This window comes from Dichomitus squalens (assembly GCF_000275845.1).
Source record: "Dichomitus squalens LYAD-421 SS1 unplaced genomic scaffold DICSQscaffold_8, whole genome shotgun sequence".
NCBI classification, from domain to species: domain Eukaryota; kingdom Fungi; phylum Basidiomycota; class Agaricomycetes; order Polyporales; family Polyporaceae; genus Dichomitus; species Dichomitus squalens.
The window spans coordinates 36,978-51,690 of NW_006766890.1; the positions used below are offsets into that span (position 1 = coordinate 36,978).

Sequence of the window (14,713 nt, forward strand, 5' to 3'; positions counted from 1 at the left end):
CCCGCTGCGCCCTTAGCACCGATGCGTACCCAATCAGCAACGCTCTCGCCTCCGGTTGGCTTCCAACAGGGGATGGGCATGGGCTCGTCGCCTGTCCCGATGGGCCAAGCTCTTCAGGCTCAGCAGACGGGTATGCTGTCGACGCCGTCGCCAGTCAATATGAATGGCCCTCGCGGACCATTTGCGCCCGTCCCTGCGAATCAGTCGTTGTTGCAGCCCCTTGTGCCGACCACCACAGGCTTCAACGGCTTCGTTCCGACTCGTCCTGGAACGTCACCGTCGCCGTTCCAGTCTGGTTCTTCGCCGCAGCCATCGTTCCTTCCTCAGCAGACGGGGTTTCAACCGTCGTTGCTACCTCAGCAGACAGGTTTCCAGCCGTCGATGTTGCCACAACAGACGGGCTTCCAGCCTCAAATGCCCGTCATGTCACAGCCCACTGGCATGCCAAGCAGCGGGTTCGGAGGCATCGGCAGTGGATTGCAGGCAGCGCCTTTCCAGTCTACGCCTAGCTTCAACCAGATGCAGCCCCGTAAGTCGTTTCGCATAGTCGGTAAGCACTATGCATACATGCTGATTACATCCATCAGAACCTACAGGATTCTCCTCTATCCAGAGCAGTGAGCAGCACGATCTATTTGAATGTGCGAGTGTAACTCATCATGGAGTAGATCCCACAGGTTTCAACCCGGGCATAAACTCGGGTTTTGGGCAGTCGCCGTTCGCTAACCCTGCCTCACCACCACCACTGCCAACGCAGTCCCCCGTGAACACAAATCCCGCCAACGTCTTCGCGCAGATGAAGAGCGGCACATTTGCCCAAGAAGATAATGCACCGCAGAGCGCGGACAAGTACGAAGCGCTTCGGCCGAACCGTAAGTGATGTCACTGATCGCTCAACTCAGCAACCTGATCCTTCTCCTATTCGATTCAGCAATGCCGCTCACTGCACAGCCGACTGGTTGGGGAGGGTTCGGAAATGCCAATGGGTTCCAAGGTGGCTACGGATATCACTGAGGGTAACTTGCTTCTTATGAGGATCATCTGCCGCTGACCATAGTACACTACATGACATCGGTTCACATCTTCGTTCCTCTTGGTTGATCTTCCAGGGCCGGATCTACTGGAAACTGTGCATTAATATACCCGAAGTTGATGACATTATACAATCGTGCAAAGTAATAAGATAGAGTGTGTATACGAGATCATGGACGCTCTACGATGCCCTGGATATAACCCACACGCAAGAAGTACTCCCGAAGGCCTTCGCGAATTTCTGGCGCCATCTCCCTCGACAAGAGGTCGGTCGCCAAGGGATAGATTGCGGGTAGGTATCTTGTGAACTGTTGGGAGCGGATGAGTCGCGCATCATCGTGTGGCAAGACTGGGAATCACATACTGCCTTATCATCGAACTTGACGAAACCTTGCAGGATTTCGGCGACGACTGGTGTCCAGGCCGCGATATTTTTAGCCTGCGAATCGAGACGCAGCTTGTTGAAGTCCTGCAGTACACCAAGACCCAGTCTGCACAGATACGATACGATACGATATGAGCGGAGTCCGCATCAGGCCAAGTATGCGTACTTACGGCAAGAGACGATCAGCCACTTGGGGTCGCGCCGATTGATGCTCGGGACGAGGGTCATAGTACATCCGCAGAAGTACATGCACTAATGTGGATGCGCTGCTCGACTCCTGCTTTAACAGGTTGGGCAGATGCTTCATGAAGCCTATACAAGACGCATGAGGGGACGATCGTCGCAGCAAGAACAGGAACGCTACCCACCAACTTTCCAAAGCCCTGTCCGCAACTCCTTGTCGTCATTGAACATCCGTGCGAATTGGTAGCTGTGGTCCAGGACGCCCATCAACCGAAGTAGATGCTCAGGCGGGATTGTATTGTAGACTTCGTCGTTGCGGAGGAGATCGTTCGTGGTCTCTATTAGCAGCAGTTGGAGGACACATTTCACGATAATCTGTCGGAAGATACGACGTCGCTCATTCAGCGATATCCTGGTACCAGCCTTAGAGTTCTCGCTATTGGGAGACAACGGGGCAGGAACCAGAGCTTGCTCGTTCGCATCTGTGCCGGCGACGTCAGGAGAGTCGTGCAAGTCAGATTGGCTGCCATCAATCTCAACCCGTAGGCTCTCATCGAATAGCTGATGAGGGGTTGTTGTCCTAAACAACTTGACGAACGTGAGCGCTATTCGCTCCCAACGAGCTGCGCTGAGCTTTTTGACGTTGTTTTCGAGCAACTGTTGCAAGCACGAAGTCCCTATCCGAGCCAATGTGTCGTTCTCTGCAAAGCTTATGAGTAACGCTGGCGTATAAGCACTTGGAGACTGACCTTGGCATATGCAGACACAGAGCAAGTCTAGCAAGCCATCGAGGAATCGTTCGAGAGTTTCGAAATAGAACGTGTAGAGATCGATGAGGTTCCGCAACGCCTGGATCATTGTCGTTGACAGCCACACGCTCATGTCCTCCTGGGTACTGAAACGTGACAAATCTTGACTTGACTTGAGCACTGCAAAGATGGGGAACAGCAGCTCTTGACAAACGGTGTCCCAGAACTCGACTGGATATGTCGAGCCGTACGTCTTTAGGGTGTTGAAGAGGGAGTCGAGTGCCCTGTAGCGGGAGTGAGCTCAATGTCAAGAAGAAACGAAAAGTAGACAGCACGCACAACCGCCGCACTTCCAGATCTTCACCGTTCATGATGACATCGTAGAACCCGAAGAGCACAGGAAACCAGTACTTGATCATGGGGTCATCGGTCGAGGAGTGGTTCGGGTCCTTGAAGCCACATTCGGGCGACTCCAGCATCGTCGGGATGAGCCCACGGAGCATTGCGATAGCAAGAAGACTGATCTTCTGGTACTTGCTGACTTTGCAGAAGTCGGTGATGCATACCGTCAGATCCGCAAAGGAGCCATGGCGAACGATAGAGGGGAAGTGCTCCTTGTTCAACCGGGTGACAATCTCGAAAGCCGAGCTCGCGATGCGTTCCGTTGCAGCCTTGGACGCAGCGGAGAATACAGCGAACATTGTTCTCCATCCAGACCGAAGGTTGTGCACCCGTGCTTGGATCATTTGTTGCAAGCATTGCAGGACCTTGAACAACGTCAGGATGCTTGTGCAAGGTGATCATCAAAGAGTGTACTCGCCATATCACGAATATCTGGGTTTGAGTTATGAATCATGGTATACTCGAACGGCCGCAGGAAGTCTTTCTGGAACTTGAAGTGCGGTAACTCCTCCTTCTCTAAGAAGCGCATGGCCAGTTGACGGAGCGCGTCAAGCGCGAAGAACCCGACGTGGGGATTCTTGTGGCAGCAGACCTGATTGAAGTGTTCGCCGAGGATCTCCCACATGTTGGACCACTCCAGACGAATACGGTTCATGTTGTAGTACGAGATCTCGACCAGCTTCTGCAAGCTGAATAACCGCGGATGTTGCGACATGCCAGAGGATTGTATTTCTTCCCACGAGACATCGCACAGGGCGCGAACGAAATCCACGATTGCAGTCTAGGAAGGGCGTCAGCAAATGAATAGAGCGTGTCCGAAGTGGCGACTTACCCCCGAGAGATAGTGACTGAGGGAGAACACCATATCTGCAGCGACTGTAATGTGTGTTGACCGACTCTCGTTAGCTAGCTCCTCCGTCGGAGGTTTCCGGGAGCGTCTGGATGCGGCAAGCTCAGAGGGTGTAGACAACACTGTTAGAACGAAGACAACCTACCCTTTCCTGTTTGCGTCGGGAACCTCCACCCCACTACTGATGAGCTGCATGTGCTCCAACTGGCTGACGCAAGTGAGCACGTCCCGCCAAGACGCCTTCAGCTGGTTGCCTTCGGTGACCGCAACGTCAAGCAGAGTCTTGATTGCCTCCATATTCTTCGTCTTCATCTCGCCCAGATTGTTCAGGAAAGTGAATTTCGTGAGCGTACTAACGAAGGCGTTTCGCTGGAGCTCGAGGTCGAAGAAGCAAGCTATGTGGATGGCAGCTTTGAATCCCTCCAGACAGAGTTCCACAATTTCGAGTTCATCCGTGTCTTGCAGAGGCCCCGAAAGACCGGCGAGGAAGGGAATCCAAGCAACTTCGAACATAGGGCGGACGTGGATGAAGTGCGAAGCACTGAAGAACTGCTCGGTGCCCTTCGTGCTCTTTCTCTGGGAACGCATGAGAGTACGGAAGAGGGCCTGGTCGCGCATACATTGAGTCTGATATTTCAGATATAACTATGAGTCACGTACCTCAGTCTTATTCGCCATGTTGTTCGACTGCATCATGTACTGCTCCTTCTGCAAGTCTCGGCCGACTGTCGCCAGAACACCTGCGATGCCAGGACCAGGCATAACGACAGTGGGTGCCTCGATCTCGTCCTTCATGCGAATCTCGTTAGTGGTGATGTCGTCGTAAATTGCACTCAAGAACTCCTCAGGCAAATCTTGGCCATCGTTGATGCCGCGATTGTTCGCGATGAAGCCTTGCTTCGTCATCCTGTTCTTGACCTGTCGGCTGTGCGCATCCGTGTTAAGCATAATAGTCGAGAACGCCAGTACATAGGCGGTGTCTGGAGGATACGCGAGTTATGCGTCGTAAGATGTCGTATAACGCGTTGACTCGTACCAGCATTTGCGAACACAGTCATAGGGTTCCCGCTCATATACCGCTCAGCGAACTTCAGCATGAACCGATCGATCTTCTGGGCTTCACCCGGGAGACGGAAAGCTTGAAGGAATTGCCGTAACGCATCCACGAAAGGCATGTTGCTCAGGTCTAACATGTCGACGAACGCATGCATAATTGCGATATTCTCCGCGTCACTGAATCGAACATCAGCATCTTCGGGCGTGACATGATGTCAATATTTACCCTTCTCCGAGGTACTCGCCGATGGCAACCTTGGAAAGACCGTCGGTCTCGAGCAAGAACCGCGCGATGTCCTTGGGTTCTCTACTAGGGATGAACCCAGTCTCGAGGAAGAAGTCGACACCCTGCACACGCATTGGTCAATCGTTGGATGGTCAAGGGACAGCAGCATGCCACCCACTCGCTTAGGCTTGAAGTTAAACTTCTTGATGCCCTCCAGCAACGTGGTCTTCTTCTGCTTCGCGCTCTCGAACTTGGACGGGTCGTCTGCTAGCTCGGGCGTCTGCCCGCGACTTACGTCCGCCCCTCCGGGAGAGAGCCGGTCAGTCGAGATATCCGGAGTCAGCGTGTCCCGCCGCGACTCCTCCGCCTGCGAGCGCGTCGTTGGGTCCTGCGTTTGTTCTGGGGGCGAAGTGCTCGCGGTGCCCCAAGCGACAAGGGATTTGAGGGCAGCGACGAGGCACTCGAGGCCCTGCCTACGGAGCTGCGCTTCCGAGTTGCCGATGGTGGAGGTGTCGACGTTGCCCGGGACCGACAACGCTGCAGTACTGAAGGATGGGGGCACCTGCGTTCCCTGCTGTGACTTGGTCTGGGGCTGCAGAGCTGGGCTCGTTGGGTCGTTGGCCTTCTGAGGTGCATGGGAGACTGGCGCGGTTCCGATCTTCGAGATAATGTTCATGAAGCTGCACATATAATGAGCACACCTACCGACAATTCAATTAGAATGCTACGTACTGCTCGTAGATGTTGTCTGCCGCCTCGCTATCGCAGTCATAGTTCAAGTAGATCTCTACGAGAGCCTCGGGATCCTGGCACAAACGTTGTAGCATACTGACGATCATGGCCTTCTGCTTGAGAGTCGACGTCTTCATCTCCAGGATCGGGATGAAAATCTCGTGCAGGAGCACTTCAATCTCTTTCTGCATCGAAGAGGGCTTAGAATTAACAAGCGCGAGTCGTGTTGGAGAAAACTCACCTTGAGCTTCGTGCGCAGGCCCGAGACGACTCTCCAGAAAATCTCTACGCTAATCTCGAACACTTGAGGGACAGGACTAACAGCATTCCTACTCAAGCACAAGCAGAGGTACTGGCTAGCCGCCTGAATGAAGGGTGTTGCTTCGTTCGAGGATGAGGAGTAGATGATTGCAGATGGCGAAGCGAATATATGCATATGCGAGTTGAGTATCATGAGCACCAAGTGAAGCGAGAGCAGCTTCGACCGCATTGAATGTGACTTGAGGTCGCGCTCGCTGCGGGGATTGTCAGGATTGTAGATACGAGGGTCCCAACTAGTCGACTTGCCTCTCGCTATTCAAAGGCTTCATCGTCAACTTACACAGCGCCCTGAAGACAAGGAACGCGTCCTTGATGAACAGGTCATTGGTGGTGAGCTGCCTACCCCCTGGGCCTCCAAGATCCTCGTCCTCCTCGGGAACTGGATCGCCGGACGCAGAATCTGAAGGTTGTCTGTTGCATGGTTTAGATACGGCCAGGATACACAGATGGCACTACCTACGCTTTATGATGCGAGCCATTCGGTACTCCATTCGATTGCGTTTCTGCCGCGTTCTCACCTAATGTCTCCTCGGTAGCGTCTGTATGAGCCTCAGACGCCGCGCTTGAAGGCGGTTCGGGGTGCTCCTGTACCAAAGTGGACCCAGTTTCGTCCGTACCATTGATCGAAGGGCTTTGCGGTGGCATCGGCAGCGAATTACGAGGGGACAGCGTCACAGAAGGTCGCTTCGATGACCGAGCGCTCTCTCCCTCGCGGTTGGACAAGCTTGTTGTAGATTCCGACGGTGGGAGGGAAGAAGAGCCGACCTTGCACCGTGCGAAGACATGGTTGACCATCTGAGTAAGACCACCTTGTGCTACCATCTGGTTGACTGGGTCCGCGCTAAGTAGGAAAACATTGTAGACAGTGCGGACAGCCTTCAGCAAGGAAGATTGGTGAACCAGGACCGTCGAAGAGAGGACAAGCGAAAGCAGGGCCTTGACAATCTGCAGAGAAACCGTCTCTGGAGTACTTTCAGTATGGCACGACGTGATGGTGTGAACAACGAGGTCAACAAGGGAAGGTGGCGGCTGTGGTGCTTGAGAGGACATGGAATTACGAGAATTGGGGCCGGGTGACGGAGGGGGTGAAGAGGGCGCATGGGTGGAAGAGGACTCAACAAAGAACGAGTATGAGATGAGTTTGGAGATGCAGTCCAAGCTTGCGATCATCAGTTTCTCGTTACGGGTCTCACAAGCTAGGCGCAGCGGCTCGAAGATCTCTCTTGGCTTGTCTCCTCCCTGTCCCGACTTTACCATCTCGAGTGCGCGGTGAACGCTCTCGCGGAGAGGCGCGGAACGCTTGGCCTCTTTCGACGCGGCGATGGTCTCCAGAGCCGATGAGATGAGAACGACGGAGACAGTGTGGCCCTTGGATATAGTAAGCGAGCGTTTGTGAGTCGAGTCGACAGACGGACGCGAAGGAATGCGACCGTTTGGTGTCGCCGGCCTGCTATCCGTGGAGGGTCTGCCATGACCATTTGTGGTGCGAGGGGAGCTGGGGAGATTTGGAAGTACATGTGGGCGGCGAGCAGCGGGAGACGCAGGATTGGAAGGAACCGGCTTAGCTGGAGGCGTCGGAGGGGGCACACTATCGTCAGTGTCCTGAGCGCGCTCAAAGGAAGCTTTGGGTTGCGCGATGACTGCTTGTTCCACTTGTACCGGTTCGGGCTGGTGTATGCCATTAGACGGAGACGTGGTATATTGTGGAATGGGGACAGAAGTCGCGTCGTTCGTAGGAAGTGTAAACCTGGCAGCAGGCTGGTCATACTCAGGAGTAGGTGAGTTGGCCCGCGAGTTATCCGTCGACCTGGCCCTGTTCTCGTCTACTGGGTCCCTTAACGGAAATGCGGCCATGATACTTGGCGGTGGTTCATCATGGGGAGGAGGAGAAGGAGGCAGAGGAATAGCGGATGCCTGAGAAGACTCTGCGGTATCCATGGCGAGCCCGACGTCGTCCTTCGAAAAGTCGAAGTCGTCCGTACGTGTCGAGCTCACAGGCGAGCTTGACGAGTGTCAGTTCGCGGTCGCGGACGAAGGGCAGTGTGTCGTCGCTCATCACGGGACCAGTCGCTCGATCCGGTACTGGGCGCAGCGATCGAGATCCACTTGGTACCTCAGCGCGCCGAGCTCGTCTATATTCTAATCTCTGCAATTTCTCTGTGCTTGGCCTCCGACCTCATCTACTCTACCTCGTTGACCCAACCTCCCCGTCTTTGTCCTAGAGACAACATGTCTTCGATAGGTCCAATCCCTGATGGCGCGTCTGCCGCCGTCTTGAAGCCCTCCGAACCAATGCCAGACTTTGCAGTCTCGGTTCAAGGTCCGAACTTCGACGAAGAGATGACTCTGCACAAGCTTCTTGCAAGCTACCAGCGAATCGGATTCCAGGCGAATAGTCTGGGGAAGGCTATTGACATTGTCAACAAAATGGTGAGTATCTTCTGCACTCACGTATGAATCGCGGTCTCAAAATACTTTAAGCGCAAATGGCGACTATCCGATGAACCGCTCACGGAAGACGAGTCGGAAGACTATCGTCCACCGGAGGTCCGAGCGCAGACGAAATGCAACGTCTTCCTCGGCTACACTTCCAATCTCATCTCATCTGGACTGCGCGAAGTTATCCTCTATCTCGTAAAACACAAGCATGTGAACGCAATAGTGACCACTGCCGGAGGTATCGAAGAAGACTTTATCAAATGTCTCGGCAAGACGTACTTGGCAGACTTCAACCTGGATGGCGCAGACCTGCGAAGACGAGGGATGAATCGCATCGGAAACCTCATCGTGCCCAACGACAACTACTGCAAGTTCGAGGATTGGCTCACGCCTATCCTCGACGCCATGCTTGCTGAGCAAAAGGAGACCGGGCAAGTGTGGACACCGAGCTCCTTCATTCGGAGACTGGGAAAGGAAATAAACAACGAAGAATCTGTATATTACTGGGCATACAAAGTGAATAGATATCCTGTGCACGACCGCACGAAACTCGCGCTGAGCTCATTTCATGTAGAACGACATTCCGGTCTTCTGTCCCGCGCTCACCGATGGCTCCCTCGGAGACATGATCTATTTTCACTCGTTCCGCAATCCTGGCCTTATCGTGGATATTGTGCAAGATATACGCAACTTGAACGAGCTGTCACGAAGGTCGAAAAAAGCGGGGATGATAATCTTAGGAGGTGGCGTCTGCAAGCACCAGATTGCGAATGCAATGCTCATTGTAGGCCCTCTCTACTCTACGCCTTAGGTGTGCGTGTGCTGACTCCCCACCAGCGTAACGGTGCTGACTACTCGGTGTATATCGTAAGACTTCATGGTACTTCCGACGTTTCACGGATCACCGATCGCTCATGTAGAACACCGGGCAAGAGTTTGACGGCTCAGATTCTGGAGCTCGGCCAGACGAGGCTATATCGTGGGGCAAGATCCGAGCAGGCTCGGAATCGGTCAAGGTCTATCTCGCCCGCTTACACGAGCTAGACGTGGTCTGACATGCGCGCACAGGTTTTCGCAGACGCAACATTGGTGTTCCCACTGCTTGTAGCAGCTACGTTCGCCAAACCCGAATCTCAGTCATAGAGCGCGACACAGCACTCCGAAGTAGTCCTGTATCCATTACGCGGTGCATTGCAGACAGCAAAACAAGAAAGCAAGGAAAGCCAAAGTAAGACAAAAGTGATGTACCCGGATCCGCAGCATATGCACACATGAATCCCCCGACCTCCCGATGGATAAGCACGCCTTCCTCACGCTCTCAACTGGTTCGCTCGGACTCCATCGCATAGGGCACGACTCGTGCCATGAGCATAGAATGTTGTTACTGAGATTGAAAGCTGCCAGACATGGTCCGCGGTTGATCCGTACAGGGATCGCAGAAGCAGGTCTGTGAACGTCGGCATAAAGCTCCCCTCAAGCGGCAGACTCTGAGCGCGGATATGTCAGTAGGAGCATTATACCTGACATATCGATTGACCTTCCCACGTACCCTTGGAGATCTCGCCCCGCCATAATATCAGGTCGTCCTTCATGAGTTGTAGAATCATCAGCGCGTCTTCGATGTTTGACATTGCCGTCGACGCATCGGCTACCGCTGCAGCAACTGCTTCGTCGAACGCATGCTTCGCAAGGTGGCACGCGCGCTCGGGGCTCCGCATGATGTCGTGGAAGTAGACCGCGAAGTTGAGGGCCAAACCAAGGCGGGTAGGGTGCGTTGGAGGGAGAGTGGCGAGCGCATGTCGGTACGCGAACTTATAGGCTTCCAATGAGGCCTTGCCCAGTTCCTCTTGTGAGTTTAGTCGAGTGAGCTCGGCAAGATATCGATAGTAGTCCCCTCGCCTGTAGCACGTCAGAACATATCCGGAGACCACGGCCCTACGACCGTATGACGTACATCTTGGAATAGAAGACCTTCTCTTCTCCATCGCTTGCGGCGGGTATCAACTGCTTCTCAAGGAGGTCAACAACGTCTCTGCAGAGTTTGTCGAGGTCTCGCTCGATCCGATCCTTCTGCACGCGCATGAGCTTGACCTGACGCCGCGTAGACGAGAGCGCCTCCTTCTTCTGCAGCGCGTCGATGGTCCGCCAGCTCGCCCGCAAGGTTGCGGTCAGATTCTTGTACGCTATCGACAGCAGGTTACGTTCATCGATGGTAAGCTGAGCGTTGTGGTCGTTGATGATGTCCTTAAGCTGGGCGATGACATCTTCGGTATTATGATGCCCGGAACGGGACGCAGGTCTGTCATACGTGTCTCGGGCACCAGACGTATGCACACGTACCGTGATACCGTTCAGCTTGATCCGCGATCTTCGCAAGGAACAGACAGTCTAGTCGTGAGAGCGAGATGTCCATTTGCTGAATATCGCCTATTGAGATTGGGGACAGACACGCGAAAACGTTCGAGTTGGATTCAGCCTTCAGATGCGGCACCATAGTCAGTGTTGAAGAGGGGATGACGAGTCGTCAGCCGGGTAGAGAGACGACGTCCGCAGCTAGGCACGTTACGAGCTACCTTATATCAATCCTCGACGACAGGGCAAAGGGGAACAGGTGGCAGGCGTGCCGCCTGAGACTATCTACGAATAAGGCATTGATGAGGCTATGAGCTAATGACCGGCATGAGACTGCATCTTGAGATTGTGGCTCTACAGGCTGTGGGGAGCAAGGCCATGAGGTATGAAGGGATCGAGATGACCGTACGGCGCACCGTTCAGTTGAGTCGTCGCGGCCTGCAACATGAGGCTTCTCCAGGGCGCCTAACAAGAGGCCCGTGCCCTTTTAGGCAACCGTCGTGGTTTGCGCTGAGGTGGGTGTGCTTCCCAGGCTGCAGCGCCGTTAGGGAATTGGAGACGCTTTCAGGGCCACCATCTCTCACCGCAAGATTGTGTTGTGACTCGTCATGAGGATTGCTCTGTAACACGAGTCCGGGATCATCCACCCTCGTTGCGATGGCGGGCCGATTTCTCCGAGCTATTTCCAGCTCAGAGACCAGGATCGACGGTCCTGATCTGCTTATACCATCGTGCTCACAGTCGTCTCACAGCAAAGTAGGCGTACCGATAAGTTGAGGTTACAATGGATAACACTGATACATGCAGTTGAGGTAGTACTATCGTTATCGTCGTTAAGCCGTTTAGTTTAGCCAGACCAGACAGCTCCACCCGGACTAGGGGAGGGAAAATTAGTGAAGTTCATCAAGAATGTATACTTGCGCCTTACGCGGTGTAGTTCTGTAGGTTGTTGTAGATGTTGACAGTGATGCCGGGGTCCGTGGGCTGGTAAGCACCCGGAAGAGCAATCTTCGGGGGGTTGGCGCTGCCGCCGCCTGTGATCTTGACCTGAGCGCAGCCAATGTACTGAGCAGGGAGAATGCGAGTCAGCACAGCTCTCCCGTTGTTTCATCACCTAGACTTACGAATTGAGCACCAGGGTAGCTCTGGGCGACGTGGAGGGCGATCTAGAGATTAGCTCATGTCAGATACTGATGTTACATCCTAGTATTATAAAACCCTCACAATCTCGGAACGGAGGAGGTACTCGCCAGCGGGGAGCGATGAGGGGATCACAACGCTGTGCTTGCCTGTAAAGCATAGCGTCAAATTCTGGGCTCGATGTTATGTCGTATTTTGTTGCATACCGCTGTTGGAGTTGACGACATCGGTCGCCCACTGCTGAGACTGAGCGTTCAGGAGACCGGACGAGTATATCTTCGTCCAAACGGTACCCTGACCATCAAACGACGCAGCGGTCGACGGTGCTTTGGCAATGTAGACCTGGACAGGGCCCTTGTGGCCACCAGAAATGGCGTCCTCACCAGTACGCTGGTCGTGCTGGTGCCACTCAAAGGTGATCTATGGGAGTTCAGTGAGGACTACGCGCCTGCAGCTCAGGCCAACATCTGCGTACGTTGGCACCGGCCGGTATGGACAGAGTCTGGACGTTGGCGCCGGAGAGACCATTGACGTTGCAAGTCAAGTCGGTCGAGGTGACGTCGGTGACAGGGTTGTTATTGGGGGGGACACGGATGTAGTTGTTCTGGCCCTCGTCAACCTAGAAGTTTGATTTCAGTGACTGATTTCGGAAAGTATCAGAGGAGACGTTACTCACGCCATTATCCCAGATATATTGCATCGTGACTGCGATGGCATAATTGCTTCGGCATCCATTCGCTTGCTAGGGCAGGGATAGTGACACTTACAATGGGCGTTAGCCGCAGCCGCAGCCGTGAGGACAGAGAGGATAGCGAGCTTCATGGCGAACAAATACAGCGGCGCGAAGAAGAGTCAAGGTATGGATTGTCTTTTATACTATAGGCCATGCCGAATGCCTGGCTCGGTCGCGCGAGCGATCGCTTCTTGCTTGTTCTCGAGGTTTTCGGGGATACGCTCTGGCGTGACCATCGCTTCTAGTGTGCACTTGGGAAATCGCATGGAGGCCGCCGACTAGCGAGACTACAATATGTGTGGGAGGAGGCGGTCAGATGGTGAAGCTCGCTGCCGAAGTTGAGGCGCACGATCTTGGCGAAGGATATACATCGGAGGCTATGTCTGGTCACAGGCGGTCGTTGACTACCTAGGGGAGAAGTCTTGTTATATCCCCTTAGAGATAGCTTCTACGCATCTGTAGTCTCCGACTGATGTCGATAGATGAGAAAGTTGCGTTTCGGGGACGAAGGAACGTTATGTGATCGTTTACCTTGATGACCCGATTCGAAAATGTATGCAGTAGCCACACAGAGAGGGAAGGGCGGCATCGCTTGCTGTCACTTGACAAGGCGTGATGATTTGTTTGCATGATATTGCCTGGGTGCGCACTGAGTGTGAATGACTGACCGAAGCAGACCTGGACATCTTCGGCAGAATCCCGTCACTGGACCGCGAAAATAGCGCGTGGAGAAGCTAGAACAGCCTAGCTTGTGAGCCTTGCCAAGACAATTTGCGTCTAACACTCAACGGAACTGAAAACAGACTCCGGAGAATCACAAACTCGAGGATAGGCTTGGCAGTCATCATTTCCTCGACTCAATTGCCTCCGACGTCAGCTTCGCTTCCGCCACGATCCTCGTGCACGTTGCGGATTGATGCGCCCTATGTCTGTTTCTCGATACCGCGGGCACTGGCCTGTTCATCATGCGACCATGAGCCTGTTGCGACACTGCATATGCCCTTCCCAAAGCTAATGTCAGTGAGATCACATTTCCGAGAGCAGTCAGTACTGACAGCCTATGGTTGGGTTTGCGGACCCAAGTGATAGTTACCAGCCCGTGTCTGCTCCGCTTACCACCCCTATTTCTTCCTCTGGTATATGCACCGTGACACAATCGTTGGCTACCTATGAGTGCCATAGTCACGAACAGGGTTTCGTGTCAAGCCTTGACCTAATGGCGCCCCTAGCTACCTAGAACACGATGCCAATGGCATCCACGCTACCTAAAGAAGAGGCGGCCTGCACTGGATACACGGGCAGATACGAATCACTCAACCCAGTCAACCCGCCATTTTCGTCTGAACAGATGTATCAGAACGACAGGTATCACGTCGGGCGGCGCACAAAGGAACGACCATTAGCCGTCGTGGACCAAATACCGTGCTGTCAATAGGTTGAGGCTTCACATCCCGAGTACGCGGACTAGAAATCTGTACGTCAGTCCCTTCATGATATCTTCAGCTACTCGTCTGCGTATTCGGTTCTCGACCACGATCTGCTGAGGCAGGAATCGATTTATTTGCGAAGGCAAGACGTTCACCATCCAAGCTGCTCGTAGGTCCAGTGTAACGGATCGTTCATTACCTTATCTTATCTACATAGTTAATCTACATCTTGTATCTAAATCTGGATCGTCATGGTGATCGGCGCTGATCCATCTGGATCCGCGCGACGTGGCGAAGGCTTCTCAGCCTTTCACCACGTCCACCATAGTATACGCCCTCTCAATCTAGAGATTGGTTCAGTGTACTTTGGACTTGTGTGAATCAGGCGACACCCGTATCATTACACTTTTTTACACTTCATACCACGAATACGTGGGTTTCTAGATTGTATTGTGTGTTAGGCACCTACCATGACGGAACCCTCGACATCACACGCGACACACCGTGAGACCGCGAGCTCGACTCGAGCTTCGCCTCTGAGGCGGTCTCCCCAGACCCGGACGCTTCGTCAGGAAGCTCTATCCCCGGAGGTCCTAGCTCGTCTGGCAGACGTGCGGACTCACCCCGAACCGGCGCTCTCCCAAGGTCCGCAGGGACCCGCCGGTTCTCTGAGGACATAGCAAGTA

At 53.8% G+C, this 14,713-nt stretch overlaps 3 protein-coding genes across 3 annotated transcripts; 1 reads left to right on the forward strand and 2 right to left on the reverse strand.

Moving 5' to 3' along the window:
- Positions 1 to 781: 781 nt before the first annotated feature.
- Positions 782 to 7,453, reverse strand: DICSQDRAFT_160654 (Sec7-domain-containing protein; the record flags this gene model as incomplete). Its single annotated transcript, XM_007364055.1, has 19 exons — positions 782 to 872; positions 932 to 1,340; positions 1,397 to 1,523; positions 1,588 to 1,729; positions 1,786 to 2,301; positions 2,350 to 2,633; positions 2,689 to 3,116; positions 3,170 to 3,532; positions 3,584 to 3,689; positions 3,747 to 4,207; positions 4,262 to 4,581; positions 4,638 to 4,834; positions 4,884 to 5,005; positions 5,062 to 5,563; positions 5,616 to 5,800; positions 5,857 to 6,130; positions 6,183 to 6,347; positions 6,397 to 7,304; positions 7,352 to 7,453. The coding sequence occupies 18 exons, from the start codon at positions 7,451 to 7,453 to the stop codon at positions 1,203 to 1,205; spliced, it is 5,340 nt and encodes a 1,779-aa protein (XP_007364117.1). The 3' UTR covers positions 782 to 872; positions 932 to 1,202.
- Positions 7,454 to 7,872: 419 nt separating this feature from the next.
- DICSQDRAFT_160655 (DS-domain-containing protein) lies at positions 7,873 to 10,171 on the forward strand (the record flags this gene model as incomplete). Its single annotated transcript, XM_007364056.1, has 7 exons — positions 7,873 to 7,976; positions 8,159 to 8,366; positions 8,418 to 8,891; positions 8,950 to 9,159; positions 9,213 to 9,242; positions 9,296 to 9,391; positions 9,444 to 10,171. The coding sequence occupies 7 exons, from the start codon at positions 7,873 to 7,875 to the stop codon at positions 9,516 to 9,518; spliced, it is 1,197 nt and encodes a 398-aa protein (XP_007364118.1). The 3' UTR covers positions 9,519 to 10,171.
- Positions 10,172 to 11,574: 1,403 nt separating this feature from the next.
- Positions 11,575 to 12,689, reverse strand: DICSQDRAFT_102982 (uncharacterized protein; the record flags this gene model as incomplete). The annotated part of the gene is made up of 8 exons (XM_007364436.1): positions 11,575 to 11,602; positions 11,656 to 11,792; positions 11,852 to 11,893; positions 11,952 to 12,016; positions 12,074 to 12,287; positions 12,343 to 12,486; positions 12,544 to 12,572; positions 12,635 to 12,689. The coding sequence occupies 8 exons, from the start codon at positions 12,687 to 12,689 to the stop codon at positions 11,575 to 11,577; spliced, it is 714 nt and encodes a 237-aa protein (XP_007364498.1).
- Positions 12,690 to 14,713: the final 2,024 nt, after the last annotated feature.